Raw genomic sequence first — 19,473 nt, 5'->3', positions numbered from 1 at the left:
TTCGCGCCCCCGCTCGTCTTCCCCCCCCCCCCCCCATCCTTGTCGAGGGCGCACCCATCTACAGGGTCCGTAGAATTTTGGACATGCGTCCTCGGGGCCGTGGTCACCAGTACCTCGTAGATTGGGAGGGGTACGGTCCTGAGGAGAGGAGTTGGGTTCCCTCTCGGGACGTGCTGGACCGTGCGCTGATCGAGGATTTCCTCCGTTGCCGCCAGGTTTCCTCCTCGAGTGCGCCAGGAGGCGCTCGGTGAGTGGGGGGGTACTGTCATGTACTGTCATGTTGTGTCTTGTCTCTGTCCTTTCCCTTCACCCTGTCTCCCTCTGCTGGTCGTTGTTAGGTTACCTTTTCTCCCCCGCTTTCCCCCAGCTGTTCCTTGTCTCCTCTTGACTACCTCGTCACCCCTTCTCCCACCTGTTCCCCTTTTCCCTCTGATTAGTCCCCTATATCTCTCTCTGTTTTTGTTCCTGTCCTTGTCGGATTCTTGTTTGTTGTGTTTCATGCCTGAACCAGACTGTCGTCATGTTTGCTGTAACCTTGTCTTGTCCTGTCGGAATCTGCCGGTCCGTCTGAGCCTACCTATGTTTGGTAATTAAAGAAGCTCTGTTTAAGTTAATTCGCTTTTGGGTCCTTATTCACGCACCGTAACATATGGGGGTGAGGAAAACCTACAATCGCATTTTAAGACATTTCTTTTGGCCTAGATTAAAGAGGGATTTTTCTGATTTTATCAAAACTTGTCACACCTGTCAATTAACTGGTAAGCCTAATCAAGCTATTAAACCGGTACCATTGTTTCCTATTCCTGTACTCAGCCAACCTTTTGAGTATCTGATTATTGACTGTGTGGGTCCTCTGCCTCGTTCTAAAAAGGGTAGCAGTTACCTGTTCACTGTGATGTGTCAGACCACTAGGTCTCCTGCTGCCTATCCTCGCCGATCTATCACAACTAAATCTGTGTTAAAAGCTTTGACTCAGTTTCTCTCATTGTTTGGAATCCCTAAGGTCATTCAGAGTGATCAAGGATCTAATTTCACCTCTAATCTGTTTAGTCAGGTTCTTCAACAGCTCCATATTAAACACAATTTGTCTAGCGCCTATCACGCGCAAAGTCAAGGAGCACTGGAACGTTTCCATCAAACTCTTAAGTCTTTGTTGAGAGCTTATTGTACTGAGATGGATAAGGATTGGGAGGAGGGGTTGCCTTGGTTACTGTTAGCCGCTAGGGAGGTTTCACAGGAGAGCATGGGTTTCAGTCCAAATGACCTTGTGTTTGGAAATCGGGTGCGTGGACTTTTATCTGTTCTCCAAGATGACTGGAAGTCTCCCGAGCCTCCTCAGTCCCTGTTATCGTATGTGTGTGATTTCCGGCGACGGCTGTATGCCGCTGGTGAAATGGCTAAAGAGAAGTTATCTTCACAGGAGAGGATAAAGGGCATATTTGATCGCCGAGTTGAGCCTCGTCACTTTAGTCCGGGTGACCAGGTTCTTGCTCTGCTGCCAATTGTTGGTTCTCCTTTTCAAGCCAAGTTTCAAGGTCCATATACAGTGTTGCGCCAGTACACTGAGCAAAATTATGTAGCGGCCACTCCAGAACGGAGGAAAGCACACCAGCTGTGCCATGTAAATCTGTTAAAACCCTATTATGCATGTTCCTCTGAGACTGAACAGTGGGATTCTACAGAGGACGCTAAACCTGTTCTTTTGGCTGATACCGTTGTTTCCTTGGGTTCTTGTCGTGCTAGATCTGTGCATGAGGAGGAAGATGTTCCTGGTCCTGACGATTGTATATTGCAGGGTAGATTGAAAAATTCAGAAACACTGGAAATCTTAGACAGTCTTCTCACTCACCTACCTGTTGATGGGCGGAAAGAGATGGTTGGTCTGCTTCAGAGATTTCCAGGTTTGTTTTCTGATACACCTACACGTACAAACTTAATAGAACATGATATTGACATTGGAGATGCTGACCCCATTCGTCAGCGGTTCTATAGAGTTTCTTCAGAGAAACTACGTTGTCTGGATGCTGAGGTCAAGTACATGCTGGAGAGTAAGATAGCAGAGCCTTCTTTCTCCAGTTGGGCTTCTCCCTGTATCTTGGTCAGTAAACCGGATGGAACAAACCAATTTTGTACGGACTACCGTAAGGTAAACAGTGTCACTAAGCCAGATTAATTTCCTCTTCCTCGGATGGAGGACTGTGTTGATCAAGTCGGTGCAGCTAAGTTTGTGAGCAAATTTGACCTGTTAAAAGGCTATTGGCAGGTGCCACTGACGACTAGGGCACGTGAAATCTCTGCCTTTATTACACCCTTTGGTCTGTACTCGTATTCGGTTATGAGTTTCGGTCTGCGTAATGCACCTGCGACTTTTCAGCGACTTATGAACAGGGTTGTCGCCGGTCTGACCGGGTGCGCTGTTTATTTGGACGATGTAGTGATATATGCAGATACTTGGGAAGAACATCTGTCCCGTATTCAAGCCTTGTTCGAACGTCTGGCTGCGGCTCGCCTCACAATCAATCTGGCTAAATGTGAGTTTGCTCAGGCAACCGTTACATACCTTGGAAAAGTGGTTGGGCAGGGTGAAGTGCGTCCTGTTCGGGCGAAAGTGGTGGCTATTGATGCTTTTCCATCACCAACTACTAAAAAGGAACTGATGCGTTTCTTGGGCATGATTGGTTATTACCGTAGTTTTTGTAGTAACATCTCTACTGTGGTCGCTCCCTTGACCGATATGCTGAAAGCTAAGGCTGTTTACGTTTGGTCTACTCGTTGTCAACACGCTTTTGAAGATGCAAAGAGGTTGCTTACCTCAACTCTGGTGCTGGCTGCTCCTCGCATGGATTTGTCATTTACCTTGCAGGTGGATGCTAGTCATGTGGGGGCAGGTGCAGTTTTGCTGCAAGCAGATGTGTCTGGGGTTGAGAGGCCTGTTAGTTTATTTTCCAAAAAGTTTAACGATTATCAGTTGAACTATTCGGTTATTGAAAAGGAAGCGCTAGCACTCATTTGGGCCCTACAACACTTCGAAGTGTATGTCGGGTCGGGGGTAGTACCTATTGTGGTCTACACCGACCATAACCCCCTCACTTTTTTGAGGTCCATGATGTGTCCAAACCAGAGGATAATGCGATGGTGTTTATTTTTACAATCATTCCATCTCGATGTGAGGCACATCCGGGGGACTGAAAACGTGATTGCTGATGCGCTCTCTCGTGCGCCCTGTTCCTAAATGTTTACGTGACTGACCATTGTTTCGTATATTCATGTTCTCTCTGTCCTGTCTGTTCCCTCCTGGTCTTGTTTTCTTCTTTCCTCTTAAATGTTGCTTCCTGTGCGAAGGTTGCTGAGGTTTGGGGAGGAGGTTGGCTGGGGCAAATTGTAAGTGTGAACACGTAACCCCTCATCAATTTGTGGCGCAGAAGCTGTGTCAATTTGGAACTCAGAGGTTGGTATTTTGTTCCGGGGTCCTTGTTGGTCCCCGGTCTTATGGGGGGGAATGTGACGACCCTCCCACTCTGTCTGCCGTATTCTCTCTTTGTTGTTCCCTTATTAGGATGCTGGTGGGCGGAGTTGGGAGGGTCGTCAGCTACACGGGAAACACCTGGGCCCAGGTGTTTCCCAGGATAAATACACCACTTCCCCATTCATGGAGGAGACTCTCTCCATGCAGACAATTTGATAGTTTTTTTGTTGTGTTTCTTGGTGGTTTTTGGTGGTTTTTGGTGGTTTTCCTTAGTTGCTTTAGTTAATAAATATATGTGTGTGTGTACACCACTTCTCCATTCATGGAGGAGACTCTCTCCATGCAGACACTTTGATAGTTTTTTTGTTGTGTTTCTTGGTGGTTTTTGGTGGTTTTCCTTAGTTGCTTTAGTTAATAAATATATATTTTGTTACTCCTTATCTCCACGTTGTCTCCCTTTTGTTACGGGCTTTGAGCCGGTTCGTGACAATAGTGGTGTCTGACCTGTGGTCATCATTTGGTGTCGTCATAGTGGTCTCTGATTGGTGGTCATCATTTGGTGTCATCATAGTGGTCTCTGATTGGTGGTCATCATTTGGTGTCATCATAGTGGTCTCTGATTGGTGACCTGTGGTCAGACTCGCTCAGGTGGAACAAACTTTAACTTGCAACTTTTTTCAGAGCTGAATTGAATGTCATTGAGAACAGAAAGGTGTCAATGTATTTTTTTTTGGTGCAAAAATTATTTCTGAAATTAAAAGTAATTCTAAAGGTATTCATGTCATTTTTCAAAATTATCTGTAATTTGATTACAATATATTGGTAACTGATTAGTGTGTGTCCCTTCCGGTCCTAAAGCATACAGACATACACAACAAGGAAATTACTCATGTAGCTTTAGTCTCACCCTAACCCATTCCTTCACATGGTAGATGTGTGTGTGTGTGTGTCTGTGTTTGTGTAGAAATGCTGAACGAGCATGATAACTGTCCCCTGCTGTATAACACTGAGCAGAGAGATACAGACCTGGACGGAGTGGGGGACCAATGTGATAACTGTCCTTTCGTGCACAACCCTGCACAGGTACGCATGCACTCACACACTCACGCATGCACACACACACACACACACACAGATTAAAACCAGACACCGTGGTCTATAGATTAAAACCAGACACCGCGGTCTATAGATTAAAACCAGACACCGTGGTCTACAGATTAAAACCAGACACCGTGGTCTATAGATTAAAACCAGACACCGCGGTCTATAGATTAAAACCAGACACCGCGGTCTATAGATTAAAATCAGACACCGCGGTCTATAGATTAAAACCAGACACCGCGGTCTATAGATTAAAACCAGACACCGCGGTCTATAGATTAAAATCAGACACCGCGGTCTATAGATTAAAACCAGACACCGCGGTCTATAGATTAAAACCAGACACCACGGTCTATAGATTAAAACCAGACACCGCGGTCTATAGATTAAAACCAGACACCACGGTCTATAGATTAAAATCAGACACCGCGGTCTATAGATTAAAACCAGACACCGCGGTCTATAGATTAAAACCAGACACCACGGTCTATAGATTAAAACCAGACACCGCGGTCTATAGATTAAAACCAGACACCACGGTCTATAGATTAAAACCACACACCGCGGTCTATAGATTAAAATCAGACACCGCGGTCTATAGATTAAAACCAGACACCGCGGTCTATAGATTAAAACCAGACACCACGGTCTATAGATTAAAACCAGACACCGCGGTCTATAGATTAAAACCAGACACCACGGTCTATAGATTAAAACCAGACACCACGGTCTATAGATTAAAACCAGACACCGTGGTCTACAGATTAAAACCAGACACCGCGGTCTATAGATTAAAACCAGACACCGCGGTCTATAGATTAAAACCAGACACCACGGTCTATAGATTAAAACCAGACACCACGGTCTATAGATTAAAACCAGACACCGTGGTCTACAGATTAAAACCAGACACCGCGGTCTATAGATTAAAACCAGACACCGCGGTCTATAGATTAAAATCAGACACCGTGGTCTACAGATTAAAACCAGACACCGCGGTCTATAGATTAAAATCAGACACCGCGGTCTATAGATTAAAACCAGACACCGCGGTCTATAGATTAAAACCAGACACCACGGTCTATAGATTAAAACCAGACACCGCTGTCTCCAGTTTAAAATCAGACACCGCGTTCTCCAGTTTAAAGTCAGACACCGCGGTCTCCAGTTTAAAACCAGCTGGCGCGCTCACCAGTTTAAAACCAGCTGGCGCGGTCTCCAGTTTAAAACCAGCTGGCGCGGTCTCCAGTTTAAATCCAGCTGGCGCGGTCTCCAATTTAGAGCCAGACACCGAGGTCTCCAGTTCAAATCCAGCTGTGGTGGTCTCCAGTTTAAAGTCAGACACCGCGGTCTCCAGTTTAAAGCCAGACACCGCGGTCTCCAGTTTAAAACCAGCTGGCGCGGTCTCCAGTTTAAATCCAGCTGGCGCGCTCTCCAATTTAGAGCCAGACACCGCGGTCTCCAGTTTAAATCCAGCTGGCACGGTCTCCAGTTTAAATCCAGCTGGCGCGGTCTTCAGTTTAAAGTCAGACACCGCGGTCTCCAGTTCAGCTCAATAATATGAACAAAGTAGTAGGGACCTTTTTGGACTGCAGTATTGCTAACCAGGTGTGTTTGTCTGTTTTTGTGTAGACTGATTCAGACAGTGATCTGGTTGGTGATCACTGTGATGATAATGAGGATATAGATGAGGACGGTCATCAGAACTCCCTCGACAACTGTCGCTACGTTGCCAATAGCAACCAGGTTGACCATGACAGGGATGGCATTGGCGACGCCTGCGACCATGATGATGACAACGATGGTATCCCTGATGACCGTGACAACTGCCGACTTGTGCCGAACGCTGACCAAATAGACGCAGACAGTCAGTACGCACGCACACACACACACACAAAAGGTCCCTACTACTTTGTTCAGATTGCTGAGCTGAACTGGAGACCATGCCAGCTAGATTTAAACTGGAGACCGTGCCGGCTGTTTTCAAACTGGAGACCGCTCCAGCTGGTTTTAAACACACACACACACACATACATCAGCATGGGCGCGCAAAGCCATGCTCACATATCCTGATTAGTGACCAGAAAGCCCCTGTTTTCTTTTCTCTTTACCAGAACAATTCTGGGGATTTAATTGATCATGATCATATTCCAGCGAGACCTAGTTTGGGTTATAACTCTATTCCTCAGTGGTGGGACTGACTATGTCTACAGATGGCTGGGTTATAACTCTATTCTTCAGTGGTGGGACTGACTATGTCTACAGATGGCTGGGTTATAACTCTATTCCTCAGTGGTGGGACTGACTATATGTCTACAGATGGCTGGGTTATAACTCTATTCCTCAGTGGTGGGACTGACTATATGTCTAATGATGGCTGGAACATCTCACTACCTTCAGCACTTATGGGATGAAGATGTAACATATTTGGGTGAATGAATGCTAGGGCTAACCCCAACCCTAACCCCAACCCTATAACACCAACCCCAACCCTCTAGCCCTAACCCTAATCCCAACCCTCTAACCCTAACCCCAACCCTCTAACCCAACCCTATAACCCTAACCCCAACCCTCTAACCCTAACCCTAACCCTAACCCCAACCCTCTAACCCTAACCCCAACCCTCTAACCCTAACCCCAACCCTCTAACCCTCTAACCATAACCCTCTAACCATAACCCTCTAACCATAACCCTCTAACCCTAACCCTAACCCTCTAACCCCAACCCTCTAACCCTAACCCTAACCCTCTAACCCCAACCCTCTAACCCCAATCCCCTAACCCCAACCCCAACCCTCTAACCCCAACCCTCTAACCCTAACCCCAACCCATACAGGTAGGGTTAGGCTTGCTCTGGACTCCAGTGAACTGACAATGTGACATGATATCCCCAGTTGATATTGACTGTGAACATGAATGACTTTCAGCTCAAAATGTTGGTTTTAAAACGCTGTTTATTTCTGTATGTTATGTTTTGAAAATACAACAGCGTTTATTGCTGTAATGACAGGCTACATTTGCGCAGGGATTGTGCTTATTCTCCCTGTGCGTGCATGTGCCGGGGTCGCAAGCTTTGAACCACTCCTTTTTGGGGGTCAAAAGGTTGGGTAATCACTGAGTTACCAAACAGATTGCTGATTTGCTGTACAGCTAGGATCAGGTGCTGTGCAAATGTCAAATTGTAGGGAGAGAGGATTGCCATAAATAAATATGCAGATCCAAAAATTGTTTGGTCAACAAGAATTTGCATGGTTTGCTTTGAAAGCTCACCATCAGTTTGGCATCAAGCAACAATTACTAGCATAGACCTACTGCTCTTTTGGTATGTCAACATTTCTTGAAATTGATACTTTATTTATGAAGCTTTCCATTGGAAACTGTTGAATTAAATTATTACATAATCAAAATGTGTTTTAGACAAGATAATGAAAAGGGCTGTCTGGTAGCCTCAAAAAATAGAAGATGTTGTTACCTTGGGACTAACTATACGGTTCTATCTGCATAGTTCTTAGATATTGACCATCAAAGTGTTCACATCTCAGAACTGTTTTGTAGTGAATTCTTCTTTCTTAAGAAATGTATTATGATCATCAGACAAATTACTGTCATCACTGAACAACAATGTGACAATATAATTTACTTTAACATTTCTGACAGTGTAGTGTTTTTCTGCTTGCATACCATTATTGCTGGCTAGATTAGCCTACACCATACTTAGAGGGAGATGGACCAATCAGAACACGTCTTTGCCATCTGTATTTGTTCAGGCCAGTGATTGGATTGCAGATATAATCATATAGCACCACGTTCAAATGGGTTTATGTAGATAGAACCTTCTAGTCCCAAGGTCTCCACTTGTGGATAGAACCTTCTAGTCCCAAGGTCTCCACTTGTGGATAGCACCTTCTTGTCCCATGGTCTCCACTTGTGGATAGAACCTTCTTGTCCCATCGTCTACACTTGTAGATAGAACCTTCTAATCCCAAGGTCTCTACTTGAAGATAGAACCTTCTCGTCCCAAGGTCTCCACTTGTAGTTGAACAAGTCATTGCATGTATATATTTTTTTACTCGACTTGAAAAAATGTGTGACTCGACTTACTCTTAGAATGCACGACTTGGCCTGGACTCGAGACTCGACCCGTTCTACTTGGGACTCGACTTGAGACTCGTACCTTGTGACTTGAAACTTGCTTGTGACTCAAATAATAGTGACTCTGGCACACAAACACACACATATACACAAACACATATACACACACACCACATTATTAGTGTGTTTGTACCGTTATCAGTCTCTGTAAGGATGACTTTGATAATGATATTACTCTCTCCTCTCCCTGTCTCTCTCTCCTCTCTCTCTCTCTCTCTCCTCTCCCTGTCTCTCTCTCCCTGTCTCTCTCTCGCTCTCGCTCTCTCTCTCCTCTCCCTGTCTCGCTCTCGCTCTCTCTCTCTCCTCTCCCTGGCTCGCTCTCTCTCTCCTCTCCCTGTCTCGCTCTCGCTCTCTCTCCTCTCCCTGTCTCTCTCTCGCTCTCTCTCCTCTCCCTGTCTCTCTCTCGCTCTCTCTCCTCTCCCTGTCTCTCTCTCGCTCTCTCCTCTCGCTCTCTCTCCTCTCGCTCTCTCTCCTCTCTCTCTCCCCTCCCTGTCTCTCTCTCCTCTCTCTCCCCTGTCTCTCCTCTCTCTCCTCTCCTTGTGTCTCTCTCCTCTCCCTTTCTCGCTCTCTCTCTCGCTCTCTCCTCTCCCTTTCTCGCTCTCTCTCTCGCTCTCTCCTCTCCCTGTCTCTCTCCTCTCCCTGTCTCTCTCTCGCTCTCTCTCCTCTCCCTGTCTCTCTCTCGCTCTCTCCTCTCGCTCTCTCTCCTCTCGCTCTCTCTCTCCTCTCTCTCTCCCCTCCCTGTCTCTCTCCTCTCTCTCTCCCCTCCCTGTCTCTCTCTCCTCTCTCTCCCCTGTCTCTCCTCTCTCTCCTCTCCTTGTGTCTCTCTCCTCTCCCTTTCTCGCTCTCTCTCTCGCTCTCTCCTCTCCCTGTCTCTCTCCTCTCCCTGTCTCTCTCCTCTCCCTGTCTCTCTCCTCTCCCTGTCTCTCTCCTCTCCCTGTCTCTCTCCTCTCCCTGTCTCTAGATGATGGTCGTGGTGATGCTTGTCAGGATGACTTTGATAATGACAGTATACCAGATGCACTAGATGTTTGCTCAGAGAACAGTGGTATTGGAGTTACAGACTTCAGGAAGTTTCAGACGGTTCTGTTGGACCCTCGGGGGACCACTCAGTCTGACCCTCTGTGGGTGGTTCGAGGACATGGAACCGAACTGCTACAGACTGCAAACTCTGACCCTGGCATCGCCTTGGGTACGACCCCTAACCTCTTACCTAAGATCGCATTAACGCTGATCTGGGTGGTGTTTGTGTAGTTTTCATGTGCGTTTGTGAATGCGTGTGTGTGCCTGCGTTTGTGAATGTGTGTGTGTGTGTGTTCTCAGGTTTTGATGAGTTCCGTGCGGTAGACTTCAGTGGGACATTCTACGTGAACACAGACCGTGATGATGACTATGTAGGGTTTGTGTTCTCCTTCCAGTCCAGCAGACGGTTCTACGTTGTCATGTGGAAACAGGTCAGTCAGGAGTACACACACACACTGACCTCTGACCTCTAACCCTGCCCGGTCAGCCAGGCCTAACTTCTAACCTCTAACCCTGCCAGGTCAGCCAGGCTTACTGGGAGAAGAGTCCTTCCAGGGCATTTGGGAACGCTGGTGTCTCTCTCAAAGTGGTCAACTCAAGCTCAGGCCCTGGGGAGGCCCTCCGCAACGCCCTGTGGCACACAGGAAACACCATACAGCAGGTACACACAGGAAACACTACACAGCAGGTACACACAGGAAACACTATACAGCAGGTACACACAGGAAACACTATACAGCAGGTACACACAGGAAACACTATACAGCAGGTACACACAGGAAACACCATACAGCAGGTACACACAGGAAACACCACACAGCAGGTACACACAGGAAACACAATACAGAAGGTAGACACAGCAGGTACACACAGGAAACACCACACAGCAGGTACACACAGGAAACACAATACAGAAGGTAGACACAGCAGGTACACACAGGAAACACCACACAGCAGGTACGCACAGGAAAAATTATACAGCAGGTACACACAGGAAACACTATACAGCAGGTACACAAGGAAGCACCACACAGCAGGTACACACAGAAGGCACACACAGGAAACACTGCACAGCAGGTACTCCAGGAAACACTATACAGCAGGTACACACAGCAGGTACACACAGGAAACACCACACAGCAGGTACACACAGGAAACAACATACAGCAGGTACACAAAGGAAACCCCACACAGCAGGTACACACAGGAAACCCCACACAGCAGGTACACACAGGAAACACCACACAGCAGGTACACACAGGAAACATTATACAGCAGGTACACAAGGAAGCACCACACAGCAGGTACACACAGAAGGTACACACAGGAAACACTACACAGCAGGTACTCACAGGAAACACCACACAGCAGGTACACACAGGAAACACTACAAAGCAGGTACACACAGGAAACAACATACAGCAGGTACACAAAGGAAACAACACACAACAGGTACACACAGCAGGTACACACAGGAAACACCACACAGCAGGTACACACAGCAGGTACACACAGGAAACACTACAAAGCAGGTACACACAGGAAACAACATACAGCAGATACACAAAGGAAACAACACACAACAGGTACACACAGCAGGTACACACAGGAAACACCATACAGCAGGTACACACAGGAAACACCACACAGCAGGTACACACAGGAAACACTATGCAGCAGGTACACACAAGAAACACTAAACAGCAGGTACACACAGGAAACACCACAGCAGGTACACACAGCAAATACCACACAGCAGGTACACACAGGAAACACCACACAGCAGGTACACACAGGAAACACCACACAGCAGGTACACACAGGAAACACCATATAGCAGTTACACACAGGAAACACCATACAGCAGGTACACACAGGAAACACCACACAGCAGGTACACACAGGAAACACCACACAGCAGGTACACACAATAAACACCACACAGCAGGTACACACAGCAGGTACACCCAGGAAACACCACACAGCAGGTACACACAGCATGTACACACAGGAAACATTATACAGCAGGTACACACAGGAAACACCATACAGCAGGTACACACAAGAAACACCACACAGCAGGTACACACAGCAGGAACACACAGGAAACATCATACAGCAGGTGCACACAGCAGGTACACACAGGAAACACCACACAGCAGGTACACACAGGAAACACCATACAGCAGGTACACACAGCAAATACCACACAGCAGGTACACACAGGAAACACCACACAGCAGGTACACACAGGAAACACCACACAGCAGGTACACACAGGAAACACCACACAGCAGGTACACACATGAAACACCACACAGCAGGTACACACATGAAACACCACACAGCAGGTACACACAGGAAACACCATACAGCAGGTACACACAGGAAACACCACACAGCAGGTACACACATGAAACACCACACAGCAGGTACACACATGAAACACCACACAGCAGGTACACACAGGAAACACCACACAGCAGGTACACACATGAAACACCACACAGCAGGTACACACATGAAACACCACACAGCAGGTACACACATGAAACACCACACAGCAGGTACACACAGGAAACACCATCCAGCAGGTACACACATGAAACACCACACAGCAGGTACACACAGGAAACACCATACAGCAGGTACACACAGGAAACACCACACAGCAGGTACACACAGCAGGTACACACAGGAAACACCATCCAGCAGGTGCACACAGGAAACACCACACAGCAGGTACACACAGCAGGTAGACACAGGAAACACCACACAGGAGGTACACACAGGAAACACCACACAGCAGGTACACGCAGGAAACACCATACAGCAGGTACATACAACCTATGTGTGTGGGTCTTTAGGTTCGCACACTGTGGCACGACCCCAACAACATGGGCTGGAAGGACTACACTGCCTACCGCTGGCACCTCATCCACCGACCCAAGACCGGCTTCATAAGGTACTTAACCTCCAACCCATAACTCTAACCCTAACCCCAAAAAGGCCAAAAAGCCACTGCCCTGGCCTGGCCTGGGACAAAAGCCACTGCCCTGGCCTGGTACCTCCATATGCATATAGGGCTTGAGAGGACACATACAGGCCTAAAGGTCATCACTCAATATCCAGGAACAGGCCTCTATCTGGGCATGACTTTACACACACAAGCCTATTGGCCCACACACACTACCCGGGTTACAGGCCTCTCTCTCCGGGCATGAGAGGACACATACAGGCATAAAGGCCTTAACTCCCTATCCGGGTTACAGGCCTCATCACTCAATATCCAGGAACAGGCCTCTCTCCGGGCATGAGAGGACACATAAAGGCCTATAGGACCTCACTCATCACCCGGGTAACACCCCTATATTTCCGGGGATGAGTCCAGCAGGATACACCCCCCACCTCCACAACCTCGCACATCAGGTGAACCAGGGCACCCACACTTAAGCTCCCTTCCCCGGACTATAAAGCATATAGCCGCGCTGTTACGAACCCCGTGCACCTGTTGACCCAAACCGGATGTCGTGCACCTGGTCACCCTAAGGCCACACTAATGGGTTACCAAGTGCTGGTGGTACTTTCCAGGCGGGCACCCACCTTTTTTAGTCTGCTTGCCCACTCTCTCTCTGGGCCTATGGACTCTGGACTCGGGGTTACCAGGTGCCGGTGGTACTTTCCAGCCGGGCACCCACCTTTTTTAGTCTGCTTGCCCACTCTCTCTCTGGGCCTCTGGCCTCTGGGTGACCAGGTGCCGGTGGTACTTTCCAGCCGGGCACCCACCTTTCTTAGTCCGCTTGCCCACTCTCTCTCTGGGCCTCTGGACTCTTTCCCTTTTCTGTATACCTGGTAACCCATTTGTATTGAAGGATGAAGGTAGAGGAAGACGCCTTCCGTCCCGAAAGAAGATTGGGCGCTCGATCCCGATACGAGCTTTAAGATACGCTATTGGAGCTGGAATTACCGCTGCTGCTGGCACCATACTTGATCCTCGTTAATGGATCCTCGTTAAAGGATTTAAAGTGTACTCATTCCAATTACAGGGCCTCGAAAGAGTCCTGTATTGTTATTTTTCGTCACTACCTCACCGAGTCGGGAGTGGGTAATTTGCGCGCCTGCTGCCTTCCTTGGATGTGGTAGACATTTTTCAGGCTCCCTCTCCGGAATCGAACCCTGATTCCCCGTTACCCGTGGTAACCATGGTAGGCACAGAAAGTACCATCGAAAGTTGATAGGGCGGACATTCAAATGAGACGTCTCCGCCACAAAGGCCGCGCGACCGGCTCAAAGTTATCTAGAGTCACAAAAGCGGCCGGGGCAACCGAGATTGGCCCGCATGGGTTTTGGGTCTGATAAATGCACGCATCCCCGGAGGTCAGCGCACGTTGGCATGTATTAGCTCTAGAATTGCCACAGTTATCCAAGTAACGTTGGAGCGATCAAAGGAACCAGAACTGATTTAATGAGCCATTCGCAGTTTCACTCTACCGGCCGTGTGTACTTAGACTTGCATGGCTTCATATTTTAGACAAGCATATACTACTGGCAGGATCAACCAGGTAGCCACCCACAACATAGAGGTTGTACCTGGTCGCACTAAGCAAAGAACAACCAGGGACCGGTCCTATCCCGTCAGGGGAGGAGGCCCTGGTGCGATCCACCGTGCGCCCAGCGGGAGGCCTTGAACTGCCCATGACCGAGGCCACAGGTGCCGGGGTGCCGCTCGAGAGGTCTCTTGTCTAGCTGGAGGGTACATTCGGAACGCCATCAACCGGGCAAAAACAGAACCACAACCTCGGTCAGACCGCTTGGGTCAGCCGGGTAGGTCCACTTTAAAGACAGGGTTTGAGAATATGTGTCTCTGGCACCGATGCGTTACGGGATGACCATCACCACATGCTTCGCAGCCTGGGCGTGTCGCTCCCCGCACCGGAACACCAATGAAGGGCCACTGGGTCAGACAGTTTGGCTGGATCTCGCACGAACGGTGCGCGGCTGGAGTGTATTGAAATAGGGGGTCAATCATCTCTGAAAGGGGCTCCCCCGATAGAGGCCAATCCACGTGGGGCTGGAGGAACAATCCATCAGAACACCAGCCAAAGGCCGGCCGATAGAGGCCCTCCCAAGTGGAAAATGGATGCAAATCGGTCAGAGGAAATTACACTGGCTGGACAACAGAGGAGAACCATGGAGACGCACCGTGAACCAAGAGTGGGACTGGACTGGAGAGCTAGCCCTCACCGGGGCTAAACAACCACCAATCGGTCGCCAAAGGGACGGGCACCTTCATTGGACCAGAACCATGGTCATTGATGAACCAAACCCACAAGGTAATAGCTAGGATAGAGCACCTGCCCAGGCCAGAGCTCAATATCCTCCCACCACCAAGCTGGGAAACATAGATCAAAAGTTAGGACAAATCGGGCGCCGAAGGGGCTGGTCAAACCACCAAATCGGTCTCCGGCGGAAAAGGTCCAAAGTACCATGGTTCCGAGGGGCTCATATCCCTCAATGTCCATTACTCATTTTCTATTCGGGCTGAGCAGTTTGACACCACCCCCGTCTCTCTAGGACATGGAAGTCTTGTTGTCAAAAACCAGGTTTCTGATTTCGCGCCGGTACCTGTCTGGTCCACCCGCCACTGAGTGTGTCATTAACGGGCAGGCCAAATTATCGACATAAGCCCTGAACCTCATAGGGCTTCTGTGTCTGCGCCATTGGGGGTCAAATTCAGGTACACCAAAACGTGAATAAATCAAAAAGTACATCTCCAATCTGGATGGGGTTTTTTTTTGCACGAAAGGGCACAGATAGACGAGCATTTCCATTGAATTAAAACCGTTTTTGTATGAAACATTTTAATAGGAAATCGTGTTTTACGTTTTGGGGAAAAAAGTGCACGTTACAGGGCGCATAGGTGCCTGTGGATAACTTTTTTTGTACATGGTGTAATTGTTGCCCATCACGAGAGAGGGTATGAGCCGAAATTTGGGACCTCTAGCCCTTCAGGAAGTATTTTTAATAATTTTTTGAAAATTAGTCCCAAATTGTCACAGCCGTGCACCTGGTGATTGAAAATCGGCACCTGGTAACCCAAAATGAAACACGGTTCTATATGCATTTACCAGTGTTCCAGATATCCATGCCCGCTATGGGAACACCCTACTACGGCCCTCTATCAATGGGGGCCGTCCTGAGTGCTTTATGGAAGGTTTAAAATATTTTTGTGGATGCGGATTAGGATATACCTCTGTGAAACTGGTGATTGAAAATAGGCTCCTGGTAACCCAAAAATAAAAATACGGTTCTAAATACATTTACCCATGCCCCCTATGCCCCCTATGGCAGTAGCATACTACTGGGGAAAATTCACTGGAGGGCGCCAAAGGTACATGTATGGAGGTTTCAAAAATAGTTGTGAAAAGTCCAAACATTTCAATTTTTTTATTTTTTATTTATGTTTTATTTGCAACTGGTGATTGAAAATAGGCACCTGGTAACCCAAAATGAAACGCATTTTAAATCATTTTAATGCATAATGACACAAATACGAGGGTGAATTTCAAACAAATATACCTCATTTAATCAGTTAATCATGGATTTATTTGTCCCTCAATCAGTGTCCGGGCCCGGCTGGCATTTTTGGGCAAATTATGGTACCGGTAGTGCCGTGCCTGCGTTTCCAGAGAGTGACACATATGGTCAGCCACAGTTCCCCGGTCTGTAACCGATCCTTAGTTAAAGTTCAATGTGGCAACACTTCGTCGAATTGTACCGGTCACTTTACTTCCAATGCCAAACTCTGCAAATATTTGGCCCACATAATCACACAGTTTACCATACGGTTGACCACGGGATGTGATAAAGAAGAGTTCTGTGTCTGAGGTCATTCCACTCAGATGAGGCCTGATCTGATGGAATCGTTTAAGCCAAGTGTATTCCTCCTCACATATAACAATTCTGCACACCCCGAAGCTATAGTTTGTTTTGTGGCTCGCAACGCACATCTGATAACCCCCACCTTCCGGGGTTACTTCAGTAAAATCACTCTCACTGAACATGGTGACTGGGGATCGTCGAGTGCCATTAGATATGGCCAACCGGGTGGACATGAGAGCTGCAAACCTACGCCTGTCAGAGCAGGTGGCTCTGACCTCCAATCTACTGAGAACTGAAGGAATTGCTTGATTACTTAGCTCAACAAAGCATTTTAACTCTGCAGCGCTGAGCACCTCGACCCTGCAGCGTTTGCTAAATTTTGCCCTGTGCGTTGCCTGGCTCTGCCGCGAGTCCCTGTTCATCTTTGCCAAGCAGAGTAACATCTTTCGAATTCCACTGACCTTAGCTTGCATACCATTTGGCCGGAACTGAATAAGATAATGTTCGAACATCGGCTCGGTACATTTTTAACGTGGATGGTGCCAAACCACGGTCATCACATTGGCCATACCACTCAGACACGTCTGTAAGTATCCAGAAAACACAGTCCTTCATCGGCCTTGCCCTCTGACATAATGCGGAGGAATTCCCGTACTCGGGATATACTTGTGCGACTATTGTCAATTTGTTTAACTGAAGGGTTTCTACCCGTAATATAGTGTTCATATTGAGTCAAAATTGCATTACTCCAAACCTCAATTCTGGACGGCACGCCGCAGTCTTCATCACTCTCGCTCTCCGTGGAAGTCGCCACTACGCAGCTTTGCTCCCTCGGTTCCGAGCACGGTTCACTACCGACCTGACTGGTTGGCTGCACCGCTGCCGACGCACCCGCCGCCTGCTCACTCTCGTCCCCCAGCTGCTGATCCACCACCGCTGACTGCTCACCCTCGTCCACCAGCTGCTGATCCACCACGGCTGACTGCTCACCCTCGTCCACCAGCTGCTGATCCACCACGGCTGACTGCTCACCCTCGTCCACCAGCTGCTGATCCACCACGGCTGACTGCTCACCCTCGTCCACCAGCTGCTGCTCCACGGACAACTCACTTTCAAAACACTGCAAAATCACAGGGTTCTCCAGCCGCGGTTCAACACCGTTGTCAGGCTGCATATACTGCCCTGATTCGGGCTGCTGTCTCTCAGTCGAAACCCGGCTAGATTGCATAGCATTCGTCCATTCCATAGTACCGGACTTAAGTGCATGTACAGACTTGAAATGTCGGTCTAGCCGCACGATATTCTGCTTGGAACAAAGCCCACAGTCGTGTCTTGGTCTGCTGCTCATAGCTTCTCTCTCCTGCCTTCCTCCGTGTCTCTGTTTGCTCCACCGAACAACCTAACCCTAACTAACTCTAACCCTAACTAAACCTAACCCTAACTAACTCTAACCTCTAACCCTAACTAACTCTAGCCCTAACTAACCCTAACCCTAACTAATCCTAACCCCAACTAATCCTAACCCTAACTAACTCTAACCCTAACTAGCTCTAACCCTGACTAACTCTAACCTCTAATCCTAACTAACTCTAACCTCTAACCCTAACTAATTCTAACCCTAACTAACCCTAACTAACTATAACCCAACAGTTACTCCTATCCTCATCCACCTACCCAATACTGGCTTCATTAGGTATCTAATTAACCTCTGAACTTTGGCATCTAACCTCTTTGTGTATGTGCAGTAGTGGTGTTTGATGGTGTCTCTTCCAGCTGAATCGGGGTGTGTGTGTGTGCAGGATAGTGGTGTCTGAGGGCAGGTCCATCCTAGCTGACTCTGGGCCGGTGTATGACAGAACTCTGGCTGGAGGGAGACTCGGACTGTTTGTCTTCTCACAAGAACACATCCTCTTCTCTGACCTCAGATACACCTGTAGAGGTGAGACACACACGCACACACACGCACACTCTCTCACACACACACACACACACCCTCTTCTCTGACCTCAGATACACCTGTAGAGGTGAGACACACACACGTACATACACACACACACACACACACACACCCTCTTCTCTGACCTCAGATACACCTGTAGAGGTGAGACACACACACACGTACACACACACACACACACACACACACACACACACACACACACACACACACACACACACTCTTCTCTGACCTCAGATACACCTGTAGAGGTGAGGCACACACACACACACACACACACACATACATCCTCTTCTCTGACCTCAGATAGGTGACACACACACACGAACATACACCCATACAAATACACAGACGCACACGTACACCCACACAAACATACATACACACATGCACACCTACACAAACACACAGACACACACACACGTCAGTAAAGTACATTTTTTGTGTTTTTCTTCTCCCAATCTCTTCCAGATAACTGAGATCTGTTCATACTGAGATAATGCTGCACCCCTCCGTCCTCCTCCAGTCCTCCCTCCACCAGTTCACCCTCCTCCAGTCCTCCCTCCACCACTTCACCCTCCTCCAGTCCTCCCTCCACCACTTCACCCTCCTCCAGTCCTCCCTCCACCACTTCACCCTCCTCCAGTCCTCCCTCCACCACTTCACCCTCCTCCAGTCCTCCCTCGACCAATTCACCATCCTCCTGTCCTCCCTCGACCAATTCACCCTCCTCCAGTCCTCCCTCGACCAATTCACCCTCCTCCAGTCCTCCCTCGACCACTTCACCCTCCTCCAGTCCTCCCTCGACCACTTCACCCTCCTCCAGTCCTCCCTCGACCACTTCACCCTCCTCCAGTCCTCCCTCGACCACTTCACCCTCCTCCAGTCCTCCCTC

At 48.4% G+C, this 19,473-nt stretch overlaps 1 protein-coding gene across 1 annotated transcript in view; it reads left to right on the top strand.

Annotated features, from left to right (window-relative positions):
* LOC110514389 (thrombospondin-2) overlaps positions 1 to 19,185 on the top strand; it is a 71,704-nt gene extending 52,519 nt beyond the window's left edge. The window contains exons 14-21 of the mRNA XM_036972057.1: positions 4,431 to 4,549; positions 6,200 to 6,434; positions 9,681 to 9,908; positions 10,040 to 10,170; positions 10,260 to 10,400; positions 12,607 to 12,704; positions 18,421 to 18,560; positions 19,050 to 19,185. Of these exons, the coding sequence (XP_036827952.1) occupies positions 4,431 to 4,549; positions 6,200 to 6,434; positions 9,681 to 9,908; positions 10,040 to 10,170; positions 10,260 to 10,400; positions 12,607 to 12,704; positions 18,421 to 18,560; positions 19,050 to 19,057 (1,100 nt within the window). The 3' untranslated portion in view covers positions 19,058 to 19,185. The remainder of the gene's footprint in view (positions 1 to 4,430; positions 4,550 to 6,199; positions 6,435 to 9,680; positions 9,909 to 10,039; positions 10,171 to 10,259; positions 10,401 to 12,606; positions 12,705 to 18,420; positions 18,561 to 19,049) is intronic.
* The last annotated feature ends 288 nt before the right edge of the window (positions 19,186 to 19,473 follow it).

The sequence above is a fragment of the Oncorhynchus mykiss genome, unplaced genomic scaffold (genome assembly GCF_013265735.2).
Source record: "Oncorhynchus mykiss isolate Arlee unplaced genomic scaffold, USDA_OmykA_1.1 un_scaffold_119, whole genome shotgun sequence".
Taxonomy (NCBI): domain Eukaryota; kingdom Metazoa; phylum Chordata; class Actinopteri; order Salmoniformes; family Salmonidae; genus Oncorhynchus; species Oncorhynchus mykiss.
Note: the sequence above shows the minus strand (reverse complement) of the source record. Positions and strands in the feature narration are given on the sequence as shown.